This window comes from Vollenhovia emeryi, unplaced genomic scaffold (genome assembly GCF_000949405.1).
Source record: "Vollenhovia emeryi isolate VEMERY1.0 unplaced genomic scaffold, V.emery_V1.0 DF939147.1, whole genome shotgun sequence".
NCBI classification, from domain to species: Eukaryota; Metazoa; Arthropoda; class Insecta; order Hymenoptera; family Formicidae; genus Vollenhovia; species Vollenhovia emeryi.
In genome coordinates, this window is record NW_011967219.1 from 1599839 (window position 1) to 1618110 (window position 18272).

General features: G+C 39.6%; 2 protein-coding genes across 3 annotated transcripts in view; one reads left to right on the top strand and one right to left on the bottom strand.

Moving 5' to 3' along the window:
* Window positions 1-911: 911 nt before the first annotated feature.
* Window positions 912-16899, top strand: LOC105566089 (endothelin-converting enzyme 1). Of its 2 annotated transcripts, none has more exons than XM_012019813.1 (13): window positions 912-1336; window positions 8652-8765; window positions 9063-9219; window positions 9529-9738; window positions 9817-10097; window positions 10644-10742; window positions 10837-11007; window positions 11358-11506; window positions 11868-12090; window positions 12269-12728; window positions 12897-13043; window positions 13122-13261; window positions 13400-16899. In XM_012019813.1, the coding sequence occupies exons 1-13, from the start codon at window positions 1325-1327 to the stop codon at window positions 13574-13576; spliced, it is 2340 nt and encodes a 779-aa protein (XP_011875203.1). In that variant the 5' UTR covers window positions 912-1324; the 3' UTR covers window positions 13577-16899. The 2 variants fall into 2 exon arrangements, with proteins under 2 accessions (XP_011875203.1, XP_011875204.1); XM_012019814.1 differs by lacking the exon at window positions 912-1336 and adding an exon at window positions 6485-7401.
* Window positions 16900-17014: 115 nt separating this feature from the next.
* The window catches only part of LOC105566091, a 6691-nt gene continuing 5433 nt past the window's right edge, over window positions 17015-18272 (bottom strand). Inside the window, exons 4-5 of the mRNA XM_012019818.1 lie at window positions 17917-18182; window positions 17015-17565 (exon numbers count right to left, since the gene is read on the bottom strand). Of these exons, the coding sequence (XP_011875208.1) occupies window positions 17154-17565; window positions 17917-18182 (678 nt within the window). The 3' untranslated portion in view covers window positions 17015-17153. The remainder of the gene's footprint in view (window positions 17566-17916; window positions 18183-18272) is intronic.

An 18272-nucleotide genomic window follows, 5' to 3' on the forward strand; every position in this document is an offset into this window, starting at 1 on the left:
ATTTAACAGTCACTTTTATCGTTACTTTCGAACCTAGTTAGCATTTAAATCTTCGGGCATCGATCGATATTCATAATCTATTATTATTATGAGTTGTTATATTTAAGATAAGTTTAAAATTATTGCGTTAAAAGTTTCAACGAAAAATTGAGAGTACGAGAAAAAAAGCTTTAGCTATATCTAAACTTTTCATAGAGACGAACATTTTTTATTTACATTTTGAGCGTTTTAAAATTTATCTCCTTAAATTTTTTATGCTTTTACAACTTTGATATAAAAAATTGTTTTATTAACATCTTTGTTAGTAAAAAAAACTATCTACGAAAGAAGATGTTTTAGCGTTTGATTTCGTTTCAGAATTAAAAATGTAACGAGTCGCTATTTTTTAAGTAACAGTAACGATAACGCGTTACTTTTGAAAATCGGCAGCTGTAACGGCAACGAGTTACATTTTCACTCGGTAAAGAGTAACGGTAACAAGTAAAAAGTAACTTTCCCATCCCTGGTGACGAGTATGCAGTAGAATTAGAAATACTAGAACACAGAAGAATAAGAAGTACTAGAATTATACAGAGCTCGGGAACGCGCCATCAAGGGAACGAACGTGATTGAGTCTTTCTTGTACAATTCATCCGTCCCCCCCTCTTCCCCGCAAAAGAGACACGTGGACCAAATGGTGCTGGTCCAGCGCCAAATGGACGACGGCCTCGTTCGGTCGCTCAGCCTTTTCCAGCCGTTCTCCGTTTTCTGCGCGATCTTCGAACGCGTCTGGTCGAATCGACTACAGCTAAGGCGACGAGCCGGCAGTATCACTAGTATCAGTATCCCGATGATAAGGCGGTACTTGGCTTGAGGCGGTGATAAGAGATGGCAGGTGGAACCGGACGGGTGAGGGATCAATATAAACGGGATCCGCGGGGTCGCGTGGGGCGTGCGGCGAGTGACGGGGTTGCGCGACGGAGGGTGGCAAGGTGGCATCTCCCCCCCCTCGTGGAGAGAGGCGGCCGTCGAAAGCCGATTGCATCCGCGTTTACACCGGCCACGCTGGCGAAAACGGCGGAAAATGCCGTAGTCCTGGTGGCAGCCGGAAACACCCAGTGAACACGACCTCGCCTTCTCTTCCCTGCCTCTCGCCTCCTCACTCTCTCACTCACTCACTCTCTCTCTCTTTCTCTCGCGCTTACCGCCTCCACCCTCGTATCTGCCCTTTTCGGTCGCGATCGCTGCCCCCGACTCGCGCGTGGGCGCGCGTATTCCACCCTCAATGGTGAATCAATAATTAAGGTGACAGTGCAGTGGTTGCGCGATCGTGTACCGGGTCAAGATGTCGGTGAAGGTGAGTCATCTCCGTACGTGCATCCGCGGATGCGATGCGAAGGTATATACATGGCGGTTCCGCTTCCCTGACGCGGGACCGACAGGCCAGCGGAGGCGGCCTCAGCTGAGCCGGGGCCGCTGGCGAAGCGGTCGTCTCCCTGCGTTCTGCTCTGGGAGTGCTGATGTATTATGTAACGCGTGCGATTTCGAATATTGATATCTTACGGCGTGTAGCAATAGAGGGAGAAAGGGAAGAGGAAGAGAGCTGGAGAGGGAGATCGCGGAGCTCGACGTAGCCCGTATCGCCTTCTTCGTTATTGTCGATGTGCGTTAAAGTAATCGTAGGTCGTGGTTTATCACGCGTGCACGCGTTGGCGGGCCGAAAAGCGCGGCGTTTATCTCGACTTGACCTAGTGCGTCTTTCTTTCAGTGCGTAAGCGCGATTAGCCGTGCGCGATTACTCGCGCGATAATGCGACGCATCTTCTTCCTCGCGTCTAAATACACGCGCGAGCGCGAACGCGCTCGGGACGCGATAACTTTTATCCCTCCAGTGTCCCTGCGTGTCGAAAAAGTCGGAAACTCCGCGCGATCGGGAACGATCTTTCCCAGGTGGCACAAAGGTGAACGTGAGTCCATAGGGAATTTACTTTAAAGAATCGGCCATGATCAATTCGTCGGAAGCTCATACATGTAACTTCCCCGATCGTTCTCGTTGTATTCTTCTATGAATACCCGGAGAATCGCAATTCGGAGAGGCGGAAGGCTCGAAGAATACTTAGCGAGTTCACTGTGCCATCTGTGGGTCGCGTTAATATAATTAATATAAGAATACTTATAATAATTAAGCTCTCCCTGACCATAACTGGCGACGTGTCTTTAGCACGGAACATTTCTTGCGAAAAACATTACCTCAGCCAGGATTCGAACCTGGACTTTTCCCTACTCTCTAGGTGGGCGTCTCACCAATTCGGCTACCGAGGCATGTAAAAATAATGATATGTAGTTTCTCGAAACGACCTACACCGGCCAATGTTTTTATTTAAAGAACAAACGACGTTTCAGCCCCGGATTTCGACCCCTCTCAAGTATAATCTTCTCGCGCAATTACTATTGATCTCATATCGTTCGTTTGGCCAATGTCGTTATGTTAACGAGATATTGGTCAAGAAATGATCGCACTCCTTGGCTGAAGAGTGCAGAGTCGATTGAAGTTGCGCTGTTAATTGTACGACACGAGTAAAACTATCGAGTAATGTGTGCTGGTCGAGATGTCGGATCGAACTGACGAGTGACAAATGTGGCTGTCACGCGACATGTGTTGGACGAGAGAGATCAGGTTGAACAAATGTTTGTCTATCCCGAGGCAAATCTCTCTCGTCCGCCGATCGACGTTCGGCAAAGCACGCTCTCGCGTCCCCTTTGTACGAAACTCGTGTCGGAGCGTCGCGTCGTCTTGTTTTCACGTGCCCGGCAGGAGCCGAACGTGCGCAGCGCGCTTTATTTTCGCGCGACGTCGTGCATCGCGCTCGCATTAGAGCCGGGCCGCGATTTGTTGATTTTATTACGGCGTAATGTCGACGCGCGGAGCCGACCGCCGCGTCGAGCCGCGAAATATTTTAATGGCAATAACGGCGTCACAAGTGTCCGTTTCCTGCCGCGGTGCGAAACCCTTGGTCGAAGGCGAAGATAAGCCGAGGGTGTTCGCGCGCGCAGGCACGCGTGCGCGCGGCGCGCGGCGCGTGCGTGCCCGGGACGCGCGCGCTTTTCGGCACGCACTCGCGTACGGTAGTCAGTGCGTAACCACCGGCGCTGGTGCGCATCGCTCGTTCTTTGCCCTGGAAAAGCGGATCGGAGTGACCGCGAACCGATCGGGTACTTGCGAAAGTGCATCGCCCTGTCTTTTAGCGAATTCGGTTGGTTGCGCTAGTGCGCACTGAGTGCGCACACTAAGCCTTGCTTACAGTCAATTCTTGTATTTCAAGATCATCTTAAATACCTCTTGCGATATTTCAAAACCAGAAAAATGGCCTGTACACGCACCGGCATAAATGCTGTCCCTATCCTTGTGAGGTGCACGCACACAACTACAGGGATTCTAGTTGTGTGCGTGCACCTCACAAGGATAGGGACAGCATTTATGCCGGTGCGTGTACAACGTTTACACGGATCATTTTTTGACTAAATACTCTTTGAACGTGTATCTAACAATAAGACAAATAGCGTTTTCCACTGGGAAAACTGGTGCAGCGTCAGCGCTGTGCTGGGTTTCTATAAAAACTATACTAGTGCAATAATAGTGCAGGTTCAGTGGAACACACACAATAGGTTTGTTTTCTGTTCCTGCACTGGTGAACTAGTGCAGTAAGGTAGAATGAGAAAATATATGCTTGTCTTACTCTAATTTATTGCACTAGTTCACTAGTGTAAGAACAGAAAGCAAGCCTATTATACAGGGTGAGTCATTCCACATCCGACAAAATTTGCGAGAAAGTAGAACGGATCGAGATGAACAGAAAAGTTCTGTACCATTTTGCAATTTTCATAATAGTTAACGAATAATTAATTATTAAAAATCGTTGTCTTAGCCCGACTTACTGCCCAATTTGAGCGCGTGGTGAGATGTGGCCTCCCGGCGATCGACATTGCCTTGCGCACAGAAAGTTATTTATCGCATTCGGCAATAGCTGGAGGCTCTGTAATCAGAGACTGGTCATAAAAGAGTTTGTCAAATTCCTGCGAGCGAAAGAGAAACACAGGCTATCTCACTCTTCTACGATTCGACGAACTCTCTTATGGCCAGTCTCTGATTACAGGGTCTCTACACGGAAGAAACAATGTAGCTGCTGTAGCTAAAACTTAGCAAAATAGGGACAGCTAATATTTTAGTTGTGATAGCTCAATATTTTGCTACTGTGCCTATTGTATTAGGTGCAACAGCAAAAACGGTTTGCTGTCGTAGCAAAATATTGAGCTATCGCAACTAAAAATATTAGCTGTCCCTATTTTGCTAAGTTTTAGCTACAGCAGCTACATTGTTCTTTCCGTGTAACAATGGCTACGCACGAACGACGCGTAATGCTAGACCCCCGTTCCGAGCTATAACAATTCCTTAGCCTTTTTCGATCAAAATGAAATTCGGCATAAAAATATTTGTCCGTATGTATGTTTGTATGTTACATGGAACATAGAAAAATATGGCGAGGGGGAGACGGCGCGACTAGACTCGCGTCGCGATAGCCGGCTACGCGTTTGCGATCAGAAAAATTAAATTAAAGCGAAATTAACCGATGGAATCGAAATCTACATCTAATTTATTTATTTACTTATTTATTTTACGCGCCGCTCGTGCGTAGCCGATTACGATAAACAACTTTCCGTGCGCTCGAATTGGGCGGTAGACTGATGGGCTAAGACAATTTTTAATAATCAACTACTCGTTATCTATTGCGAAAATTGCAAAATGATACAGGACTTTTTTTGTTTATTTCGATCCGTTCTACCTTCTCAAAAATTTTGTCGGATGTGGAGTGACTCACCCTGTATACACCGTAAACACAGTTGTCACGTTATGATAAACTTCAGAACGTCGTGTGCTTATAAACCAAAATTGTGACTTTTGCAATTAAAGTTTATATATTGCAAAATGGAGACAGATAACGCATTGTTGTTTCGAACAAATAATACAATTTTTTCTTTTGATACTGGACGTACGAAAGAAAATAATGTTAAATCAGTAAAAGGTAAAAATATATATGTCTCTTGTGGAAGTATTTTACTGAAAAGATAATGAAATTTTACTAAAGTGTATTTGAAATTTTCTCTCAATTAATCCTATTGCATTATAATTTTATTTGATATAATAATATACACCCATTTTGTTGGTATTGTCCATTTTTATAACTTCACCTATAATAGTAAAAGCACACATATGTAGCAAACGGTATGTTTATTAAAAAATACTTATTTTTCGCAATGATATTCTTAGTAATTTTTTAGTTCTTAAAATTTTTAAGATCTATAAACGTGAAAATGTTATAACAGAAAAACTAGAAAACAATATCGTTGCTATGAAGTTAATTAGAAAAATGTTAATATCATACCTTAAGCATAAATACAACCTCAATTTCGATTTGTACTGGTCTTCCACCGTCTTTAAAGACGGTGGAGAAAAAGTTGCACTCAGTTTTGTCAGTAGAACATTAAACACTGAAAATATATGAACCGCTTTTCACAGTGGAACAAGAAAATTGCACCCAGTGTGCACCAGTGTTGCACTAGTTTTCCCAGTGCAAAACGCTAAAAGCTAAATGTAAGAACCGACTATAAACAAGCCTTAGTGCGCACTCGGCGCGAACTAGTGCAAGCAACCGAATTCGCTATTTGAAAGCGATGCGTGGCCTGGTACTCCTCCTCGTTTACCAATTTTTCTTCCGAAAAATAAATTCGTTGCGAAGCAATCTGTTAAAATCGATGGAATCTGCAGTCATTCCTGCGCGTTGTGCGCGCATACAGCTTGTAGTCACTTTTCAATCGCTCGCGGCACAACATTGGTTGCTGTTACCGTATTTATGTGAAAAAGTCCATCTTTCCCTTTCTCTGCCTTTCGGAATAAATTGTTTTATAGATTTATAGATAAGAGACAGTGACACATGACGAATAAATCGCGCATGTAAACTTAATAATAATAATAACATAATTAATTGCCAAATATATGGAACGTCACGCGTTTTGTAAATGGACTTGAAAACTATGAAAACATTACCGTTCGTTTGTTAACGCTTCCAAAATATTTAGTTAAGGAAATATTTAGTTAAATATTTAGTTAAAAAATTTCATGGAGGACAAAAAATATTTCAGTAAAAAATATTTAGCTAAAGAAATTTAAAGAAATCTAAATACAACGAGTTTGTGGTTTGCGAGATTTTCTCGAGAAATAAATTTCATAGCACTCGCGTTTCGTCACGGCCCCGTTTGTGAATTCGATCGGCGTATCTCAAATATTTCGCACATAAAATATCAAGCGTACCAGACGCTTCCTCTTTCATAGATAGCAAAAACAGGAGAGATAACCGGCGTGACGCTAGCGATCGAAGCACGCGCGGTATGTTTGTCAATCTGTCATTTGCTTCCGCTTGCGATGACGTAAATACTATCAGCGAATCTCATCTTGAACGGAGGCTGCGAGTCAATACGCGGTACTTGATGGACGAGGCTCACGTCCACTCGGTTCTCGTCCAAGCACAGTGGTGTATTCGCGAAGCCGTGTGTCGCAAACGGCCAATACGATGCGCTGAATGCCGAGTAATTTGAATTCGTGCGAATTACAATCGATAAGTGTAACGACGAGAGCTCTCTCGGTTAAACGATAAACGGCCTGTCAAATAAAATAAGCCCGTCCCGATATCATTCGAGCGCGCCTTTAGAATGTCGACATTCTAGCTCTGTAGAGTCGAGGACAAGTCGTATTTTTAGTACGGTCTAAAATCGTAGCGTTGCTGCGAAGTTCGCGAGTGAATTTTGCATCCTCGGCGGAGCTGCTATACGGGAATCGCGTGTGCACGGCTCGTCCGTTGAGGATAATCGACAAGTGATCATTTTCTATTGCCAATCCGCGACTCCGCAACGCCGATTGCCATTTTTCGAGCTAAATTTAGCTTGTTGAAAAATCCGGTTTCAGCTCGGGTTAACTGCGAAGTGAAGAATGGAAATAGACGAGGATCTCCTGCGTTGAGACCCGATGAAATTAATAATCGAGGGAATAATTCTGGATTAAATTAAATTAAAATAATTAGGGAGAACGATAGCCTGCTAGCTCCGGGATGTTTAATTGCGAACCGCAAATTACGTTCCGTGGATTTCATTCCCGTGCGATTGCAGTGTAGCCCACGAGGATCGTTTTACATGTGAATGTTGATACACCGTGTTTCGCCGTTTACATTGAGGCTATTGCGCCTATTGTACTTCCACTCGACAAACTGTGCCACAAAAACAAACATCTGCTATGCAGATGGGGATCAGCGAGATACAAGTATAAAGCGTGTCTCTTCCGCGAAAGCCGTGTCCTCCATGAAAATTTTTCGCGGTGAGTCCCACTGATCGACGCATATTCCAAACGTATTTCAGAAAAAAAAGAGAAAACGAGGGAGGCATTAAAACATATGTACTCGATTCGAATTTCAAAATTGTAGAACATCGCGTATTTCTGATTATTTCAAATGAGAGATGTTTCGCTCGGTTTGATAAATTTTTGTTTTATGAAAGATGCAACGATATATCAAAATGATATATTTTTATTAAATCTTTTTATCTTTCTGATATATGTATATAATCAAAAGTAAAAAATAATTTAAAAATTGAAATTAATTCTCTCTCTCTCTCTCTCTCTCTCTCTCTCTCTCTCTCTCTCTCTCTCACACACACACACACACACACACACACACACACATTGCATTTTGCCTTAATCAAATTGGACTTTTTAAAAATCTGAATTTAAAATTTATACACTAGAGATTTAATACTGAATGTAAAAAAATTGCTCTTCACGAAATGTGCCTTAGGAAAAAAATGCTTACAAATTAATTGTTTAAAAAAATGTACCAAAACTGAGATCACAGCTCTGAAATTTCTAGTATGTTAATGTTCCACAGCCATATCATTTTGCGTTGCATAAAAGAACGTTGCATTATACATAATGATAATGAATGAATATTTTTACGCAAATATCACCAGTAAATTTTGGAAATGAAAAACATATATTTCATTAAAAAGGCAATTTTGATTAATGTTAGCGATAGATGAAACGATATGAATAAGATACCATGCCATAATTATTATGAACATCTATTGCTCATTAATAAATTTGTGATATCACGTTTATGTGTAACGATGACATATCTATTATCAAGCTTAGTAATGGAAAGCTCTATAAACTCTAGCAACGTTGTTGTTTAATCAACTAACGAGAAAAGCAAAGTTACACATGGTCGCATAGCTAATTGTCTTATCTTCTTGTTAAACATACGCGAGAGATAAATCCTACTTTATCTTTGTTTGTGAGAATCTGTGGCAAAGAAAATATTGAACTTTTCGACATCCATTGTGATTTCGTAATCAATGTTTACTCTTTTTTTGTATGATCCCAGTAAAGCCGTGTCAGACTTTTCAACGTGCTAATTGTTTCATTAATTTTTCATTATAACTTTACACGATACAGCACTCATGAGCCGCGCGTAATGGCAGCTCGTATATTCGGTTTAAATATTGCTTTAATTGCCTTGATCTGACATGAAGTTTTCTACGGGTAAAATTGATTTCTACTTCATTGTTGTTCAGATGACGAGGTACAAACAGGCCGAATTCGAGGATGAAGACAGCAGCAGCATCGGCTCCGTCGCTCTAAATAGCGAGGGCATCAGTACGTCCGCCACACATATAAGATATCATACGGTGAGTATTTTCCGATATTAATGTGACGTTTCCAAATAAGTTGCAAAAGCAGCCTTGAGAGTAAAAATACGTTTAATTTTTTAGCTCGCATATTCAATCGAGAATGTATTTGCGTTAATCAACAATAATAATATAAATACGCTATCCAAAAATACGATAATTCAGTTTGTTATTAGGACAATATTTTTATATTCTGAAAAAAAATATTTTATGAAAATTATTTCGGTTTCGTAGGTTTAAATTATAAATAATAAAATGTGGTGGCTTTGAGGAGTTCGGCATAATTTTTTGACGCAGGGTACAACGATGTGGAAGGCGAGGAGTATTTTGGAGAGATGCCTTCTCATAATTTGTGCTGCTTTGCTGCTGACGATCGTGGTACTCGCCATTGTAATCAGCAGCAAAAATGGTTGGGACGAGGCCCAGATTCTTCACGTCACTTCTCACGGAGAAGGTAAAAAAAAAAATGACCACGGTTATCTCGTGACAATAAAACATTGCAAACTTGGCGTTGCCTGTTTTTTTTTATTCCAGCTTGTATCAATGACATAAAAACGACAAAAAATTTAATTAATTCCGAGCGACCTTGACGCAATCCGCAGTATCAGCGGTTTTTTGTTCTTGGACATTTTTTACCAATCCCGATTGTAGTTTTATTTATAGTGTGATAAGAGAACTTATCACAAGTGTATTCAAAGCAATTGATTTTAATTAACCTTGATCAGCACCAGTACATTCAGTGTTTACTTGTAAATTGTTGCAGATGGCACGCATTGTCTCACGGAACAATGTGTAACAGTCGCGGCTTCCTTAATCAATAGTATAGATAATTCCGTTGATCCATGTAACGATTTCTACGAATACGCGTGCGGCGGGTGGAAAAAGAACAACCCCATTCCTGATGGGAGAAACGTATGGGGTACGTTCGGCAAGCTGGAGCAGGATAATCAACTAGTAGTCAAGAATGCTCTCGGTAAACAAACGTGCATAATCGACGGGCCTAAGAAACGTTTATATACATGCGCGTTAAGTCGTCGCTTCATTTTTGCAGAGAAACCACTTACCGACATGAAATCAAAAGCCGAGAAGAAGGCGAAGTATTATTATCTGTCCTGCATGGATGCGAATGAGACGATCGAGGCGCTCGGGGCGAAACCAATGCTGGATCTGTTGGAAAATATCGGCGGGTGGAATGTCTCCGGCAAATTCAATATCAGCGCGTGGTCCCTGCAAAACAGCATGCACGTACTGCAAAACGTCTATAATATGGGCGGTCTATTCTCCTGGGGAGTGAGCGAGGACGATCGAAACAGCACTAGATACATAATCCAGGTCTATAAGCAGATTACAATAGATTAGACCCAGAATATGTGTAACGTGTGTGTGTGTAAAATATCGGAAAACAAAACTCTCTCTCTCTCTTTCATATATTTTGTCGCGAATTATACATCCGGTATAAAACATAATCGATTATTATTTTCTCCCCGCGCAAAACTTGCTTTAATTACAATGATAGTGCTAATTACAATTTCTGTTGCCGTTATTATCGTTGTAGTAGCAGCAGCGCGTAATTAGAGTGGAGTAGTGAATTAAGTTAATGTGAAACCCACGTCTCAAAGGAAACACTTTGTATTATTGTATCTCTTCGACGAGCAAATGCGCAACAGAGTCTTTATAAAAATTGTAGTTTTCTTATATTAATTATTACAATATTAATTTAATGACAAACTTTAATAATTTAATCTAAAAGTGAACTTAACAAATAGTATTAATTTTTTATATGATTAAAACTCAATTAATTAATTTTATCTAACAATAACATTTTTTGGTATTATTGCAATCCCATATATTTATATATGTGTACGTTACATTTTCAAGATCGATCAAGGGGGCTTAACACTACCAACTGCTGACAATTACCTCAACGTATCCGAGCATGGCAAGGTCCTAAACGCCTATTTGGACTACATGACGAAGGTACAAAAGTAAAACTCGCAGGTTTATGGCATTGTACAATACAACGTGTTTCCTTGAGGGCGAATCGAGTACAGGTACTCGTGCACGTTTTCAGATCGGCGTGCTCCTAGGTGGTGAGGAGAATCTCACGAAGAAACAAATGCAAGATGTGATTGCCTTCGAGACGAGACTCGCGGAGATCACTATACCGCCCGAAGAGCGCAGGGACGAGGAGAAGATGTACAATCTGATGTCGTTAAATGAATTGCAACGTAAAGCACCTTTTGTAAGTTCGCCGTCTTTTATTCTATCGTATATTTCGATTACGTAATATTGCAACTATTGCGGATACAATCTGCGATTTTTCGTTGTTCCAACATTTTCGTTAACGATCTGATATATTATTTTGCATCCTGATATCGCGATAGTATCCTAGATACAGTATTGTCACGTTCTGTTTTATCTTCAATCATATTCTATCGTGTTATCACTATCATATTTTCATTTCATATACTTTTAATAAATATGAAATGTTTGTAGATGCGTTTCCAAATAAGACGGTTACTCTTGTTGTTTTGAGCGAAGATATTGACATATCGACAACATTTGATGGACGCAATTTCTTTATGTGTTTAGATGTCGTGGGTAGAATTCTTCCAAAACGCCACACGCCTCGTAAATAAAAAGATCAACAGTAAAGCGATGATCGTAAATTTTGCACCGGAGTATTTCGTAAATTTGACGAGAGTCGTGCAGGAGTATAACAAGACAACTAACGGAAAGATGTACGTATTGTATATTTGTGAGGTGCATCAGATATGGCGCACTTGTTTCGAAGGGTGCATGTTGAAAACCAAATTCCTCCCTAATAATCTATTCATCTGATTCATCTATTAAAATAACTTTTTGTCTCGATGAATTTTTAACTTTACGTCCTAACGCTGGGAGACATTTTAAATGGGGATACGCTTAACAAAAAACCGCTACGAATAAACTCGCCTATAATTTCTGTTGACGAGATGTCGAACACGAATTTCGTAACAAAGTGCGCAATCTCTGAATCACATTGCGTATTCATAAAGTCATCGGTCCTATCGAAAAGCAGTAGGTATCAATCGTTTCCTCTATCTTTTTTTCTTTCCACAGAATACTGAATAACTATCTGGTTTGGCAGACCGTGAGGTCCTTGACGGCGTTCCTCTCGAAGCCGTTTCGTGAAGCTTACAAGGGCTTGCGGAAGGCTTTGCTCGGTATGGAAGGCCACGAAGAGCAGTGGCGTTATTGCGTCAACGACGTTAATAACGCCATGGGTTTCGCCATTGGCGCGATGTTTGTCAGAGACCGTTTTCAAGGCAAGAGCAAACCCATGGTTAGTTTCATTTTGTTTCTATTTAAAAAATTATACTTTCAATAATTACCACGTTTTATTAACTTTTACGGTATAAAACGGAGTGACGAGCTTTCGAGATAAAATAGGAGATAATTTATGAGATACGCTTTTTAATTTCTAGAATAATATTTCGATTTATTTCGATCGTCGCTTTCAGGCGGAGGAAATGATCAATCATATACGCGAGGCGTTCACGAAAAACTTTAAGAATCTAAATTGGATGGACGCAGAGACGAGAAACGCTGCCGAGGAGAAAGCGAACGCGATCGCCGACATGATCGGCTTCCCGGACTTCATTCAGCAGGCCAGCGAACTCGACGAGCGTTACAGGGATTTGTCGATTAAACAATATGAATATTTCCAGAACACTTTGCGCGTCAACAAATACAGTTTCCGTAAAAATCTCGAGAAACTTGATCAGGTGGTGAATAAGACCACTTGGATAATGACACCGCCGGCCGTGAATGCTTATTATACACCTACCAAAAATCAAATGGTCTTCCCTGCTGGTATTCTTCAGAGTCCGTTCTACGATATGAAGAATCCCAATAGTTTGAACTTCGGCGGCGTAGGCGTAGTCATGGGACACGAATTAACGCATGCTTTTGACGACCAAGGTATGACTTTAAAGATAAACGCTACTCTCTTATGATCTTATAGCAAAAGATATGAAATATAACTTCTTATTCATTCTCTTCATACGCTATATTTGTTCTAAGTCATTCGCTTATTTAAAAACATTTTTTACCTTTGCGCCAGTTACGTATTTAATTAATATCGGACAGGTCGGGAGTATGACTTGCATGGAAATCTGCACCATTGGTGGAACGACGCAACGGTGGAGCGATTTAAAAATAGAACCGAATGCTTCGTGGAACAATATAACCGATACCAAGTACAAGGTCGAAACATAAATGGCCGACAGACGCTGGGTAATTTTATTGATTACAAATAATTGCTTACCGATGACGGAAGTATCAGAATTTAGACCGATCGATTGTAATATACAGGGGAGAATATCGCCGACAACGGGGGCCTTAGGGCAGCATATCACGCTTATCTTTCGATGCCTAAGACCTACAAGGATCAACTGCCGCTACCCGGTCTCAATCTGACGCATCGTCAACTATTTTTTCTGAATTTTGCTCAGGTTGTCATAAATAACTATTACGATTGATAATTAAATGAACGGAAATTTTTTTTCCTTTCTACTCTTCTTTAATTTAACAACTTTCACGAAGACGTGAAGCACGATGGTCGCTTTAAGTCACACGAGACTTGTTCACAGATTTGGTGCTCCTCCATAACGTCCGAGACGATGACTCTTCAAATCGAGAAGGATACTCACAGTCCGCCGAAGTACAGGGTGATAGGACCACTTTCGAATATGCCAGAATTCTCCACGGAATTTAACTGCCCTAAGGACTCGAACATGAATCCGGTACATAAGTGCGAAGTGTGGTAACGCCTACGCCTCCTGTTAATCCCGACTGATTCGTCGAGGACAGTTCGGTTGAACAGGATTTTCGGCGTCACGGGGAGACCGTCGAGTCTTCCACGTGCTGTTGCGTAACGGGAGACACGTGGAACATGGGACTTGCTCCGGGCATCGGACTGTGCATTTTTTAATTCCTTCACATATCACCACTTACCGTGAGGATAGCCACTTTGAATTTCACAGATCCTTCGTCAGCGTATGGTTTTACCGCAATTTTCAAACGCGCGATCTCGAAAACAGTCAGGAAACGTTGGCACCTTCTTTCAGCTGAGGGAATTTATTGGCTCATTTTTAATAGCGGTTGTCACTTATTAATTACTCTGACATGTGATTCAAACATAACGCAAAGCTTGCCATGATTATTTTTCGAGTCTCTTAATTTTATTTAATAATATCTTGAAATTCACAATTCACACTGAATTCTCTGTCAGCAAATCAAGACTTATATAAGAGTTACTTAGATCGTGCGACATATTACCATACGCATTTTGAATATCATAAGTTTTGTGAGCAGAACATACTAGCGTTTCTCGCTATAAGAAGTTCATTTTAGTTTATAAAAACTACTTACTTTATTGGCTAGGCGAAACTCGGACGTCGCGGTAACGCGACACGCGCGATATAATACGCTATTGATGTCAAAAAAAATATTTTTAAATGTGCTTAATTGTGCTAAATATTTTCCTCTCGTGCCACCTAGCGCGTACTTGGAATTCAAGCGAATCGGAGACTTTTTCGTCTGATGGAAAAATGTATCCGGAAAAAAAATGATTTAGCTAAAATGTAGAATTGGAAAGTTTCTATATATTTCGCGAAGCTATGGATACTTAATCATAAAAATCAGAAGTTGTTTTTAGAATGTTCTCTAGCGTTGAAGAGGCTGTAAAAAAAAAAGATCTCACGTGTAACTTCTGACTACATACATTGGATATTTCATTTTGCAAAAACTAATCACTTTTAATTTAATTTGCATTTTTTATTTAACTTGAGTTTTGTATGTTTTTTTTTGGAGATCGGTAGTACCACTTGTATAAATATGTTTGCGAAACGTTGTGTGATCTCAAGCCTACATAGAATGTAATTCTACATGTACTTTCTCTTCGTTTCGAGTTGTATTGTATTATAGTATTAAAATATTGCATAACTGTGCGCAACAGCTTGCAACGCTTTATTGAAGAAGATTGAATAGCATATTTGTAAATAATGTGATTTCGAGATGATCGAGAAACTTATACGTCTATCACAAGAAAGGTGTAGACCTTTGCTTGTTAGCATTAATTTTAATTAATAGGAAATAAAATTCTCAGCGCAATGACCAGCTGCAATGGAGTCAATTCAAAATGCTAAAGTTTCGTTGTAAATCTTTCGTTGCTAAACGAGAACGAGGTCGATAGCGAACATATTTTAGCAGTGTAGATAATAAAAGGACTATCGATAATTTTATTTCTTCATACAATAAAAAGGATCGCCGAGATAATGAACTTGTATACCGTTTTTATGGAAAACGGATTTCAAAACTGCGTAACACAAGGATGAGAATTCGCGAGATGTAAAATATTGCTACGAAAAATTGTGTAACCAAAAATTGGTAAAAATTCGTCCTGTAAAGTTGTAAATTATTCAAATTTCATCCACTTTTGCAGAAACAAATTCTCTCACATCTGTCTTAATACGTTCATTCTTTTCAGGAATGTTAATGATATAAAACATATAAATTATCCAACTGCTAAATGATGAAAGAAAGTAGCAAACATTGATATTCTTAGCTTATCCTTGATATAGGTTTTTCAAGAAATATAAAATTATTATAATAGAAGTAAGTTCGAAAGTGATCAACAAAAATACGATATTTTGTTAATGACTCACGTGATGTATCATGTTACTACATTTTCTATGTATATTTATATATAAATTTTTCGTTATTGTATTTTCCCAATCATTGTGAAAGGCTCCGATTATGCTGTGAATGTAACAAACCTTGGAATTTGAGTAAGTTTTGTATAATTCGAAAGAGATGCCAATCAAAATCTGATCTTTTTTATTGTGGGGGTGAAAATATAAATCCGTGCAGCGTCGTTTCGTACGAGGAAGAGAGTATATCATAAGTAGTCAAATCTTTCACTGTATATTGAATATAAGAGATACACTTATTATCCATGCACATAACCGATTTATTTAAGCGATCCCAATAGTAACCGCGACATTCGTACCAGCTGCGGACAGAGCGGAAAGAAGATATCAACAACAACTAAACACGATTACGCTTAACTTCGTTTTAAGTTGCGCCGTTAAATATTGCGGAAGTGTATTATTCTCGTCGGAATGTTGTAACGTTAATTCTAGAAGAACCCTATAGAACCCATACCAATCATCACGTACTGAAAAATCACAATTGTCACAAATACATTTCTCTTTTTCTTTGTCCTACTGAGTGTGAGTAAAGAGATGAGGCATCTAGTTATGTCTGATCTTATTTCTCGAAACGTTAAGAAATACCTTAGGACAAAAAATAATCAAACGCATTAATATACCATTTTTATGCTCGAGGGAGTATCTCGCAGGATAGAAAGATGCTAAGGTCCGTTGGATATCTAGGAGTAAATCTAAGGTATTAGTGTTAAATTCGTCAGATTTAAGAAATTGACGACAATGCGGGAAAACTTTGAGAAGAATCGTGATGCACTCGAATCTACGATTCCTTGCTCCGTTCTCGCTCTCTCGCTTCCATATCTCCCTTTTGGAGTATCATAGGTGGCGAAATACATAAAAAAAAGCCAAAGGTTCTTTAATTATAATGTAAGATCCATATAGGCCTTAAATATATGACGCCGATGCATAATGCATTTGTAAATGTCCGTTGTTTATAATTGTGAATAATGTCTTGTAACAATGAGAAGAGCATCGTTTCTGCGATTATAAGATATTGTTGCGAGTTGTATTTGGGGAAAATATAATTCGCGTGTGGTTTTGTGTAGCGCAGAAAAAGCGTATCGGTCAATGACGATGTTCGCCATGATTATTTTTCTGTATTGTATATTATGTACTATGCTTATATGCATATTATTATTATTATTATTAAATCAAAATTAAAGAAACTGACCCTTCACGCTCGCTGCTAGCATTACGTTCTAATTATTTTCTTTGTATTATTGTTGTTCATAAAAACTAGTGTAATGTGATGTTTTACAAGGATTTCTTCGTCTTATACATACAGTATTTATTATCTCAATGAAGATTTCTAGATAACCTTAATGCAGATTTTCTTCCAAATAAAATTGATTAAGAAAGCATGCATAAAGATGATAACAGTATTATCGGATGTAATATTTTGATCCTGTGTATAATTTTTAAAACGCTAAAGATCAGGAATTGATCTTTTTCTCTCTCTCTCTCTCTCTCTCTCTCTCTCTCTCTCTCTCTCTCTCTCTCTCTCTCTCTCTCTCTCTCGTGATTCATCTTGTTTGATGAAAACGTAGAAATAATATTGTTGATCTCGATATTCCCGAATATCGTATACATATATCTATAACTACGACTGTTGTATTTACCATCGGTTAACTCGTACTGTGACATTCTCAAGAAATTTCGGATTTGTCACATGTTCAGATAAAAATTTCGAGTTAAATTTCCGGTGCCATTTGCGTTGCGATTTCATTTTATAACACGTCTTCGTTATGTTTAAATTGTTATCACGTGTCCCCAGTAATATCGAATTAGAATTCTTCTTCTTGAATTTTCGCGCCTGTTGCAGTTTATACCAAACGTTTTCCAAAATGCAGATGAATATACTGATAATCATCATCATGATGAACAACAAGGTAGTTAAACGAATGTGCATATATTGCACCGGTTGGAAACTGTTCGACTGAAGATAACTGGATTGACCGTAAGTTTGTTGTGAGATCCACTTCTTCTCAAGGTAATTGAATATCCCAGCCGAACGCATACGCATTAAGCTGTAAATTGCAAGTGTTTCTCAATTAAATTAGAAATAAAACAGAAGAATTGCGTAATTAATTACGCATAAATAAATAAATTGGAACTTAAAATTGTATTCCAAGCGTACGTTGCATATCCTCGTGTTCCGACTTTAACACAAGTTTTTGTATGAATAATAAATCGATGGTGAGTATTAATTAAGCAATTTTAATATAAATGGCCAACAAGTTTTTAACTCAAATGAATAAATTTATGATTTTTTTTCTCCGAAATATCACGCAAACCAAGTTTTTATCTTAATGTATAAATCAAATTATACTCAAGTCCGTGTATCGCGGCGGATATCAACAAAAAAAAATGACACTCACTAACTGTCAATGAATTCACGGTATTGCGACAACCTGGCGTGCAGAAATGTCAGTCTGACACTCCAATAATCATCAGGTAGTTGCACGATGTCACACTTGTGCCGAACTTTGCGATAAACCGGTAGAAATACAGCCGGTGCCTCCAAGTAGGCGAAACCCGGACGGCATAATTTCGAAGCGAGAGTCTCCCTGTCCCTCATGTCGGGACATTCATAGTTCAACAATCCTTTCCACTCGACCCGGAGGTCGCTATCCGGCAATCCATCCTGTTGCATATCATTTTAATTAATTATTATTTTATTTTACATAATCTCTCTCTCTCTCTCTCTCTCTCTCTCTCTCTCTCTCTCTCTCTC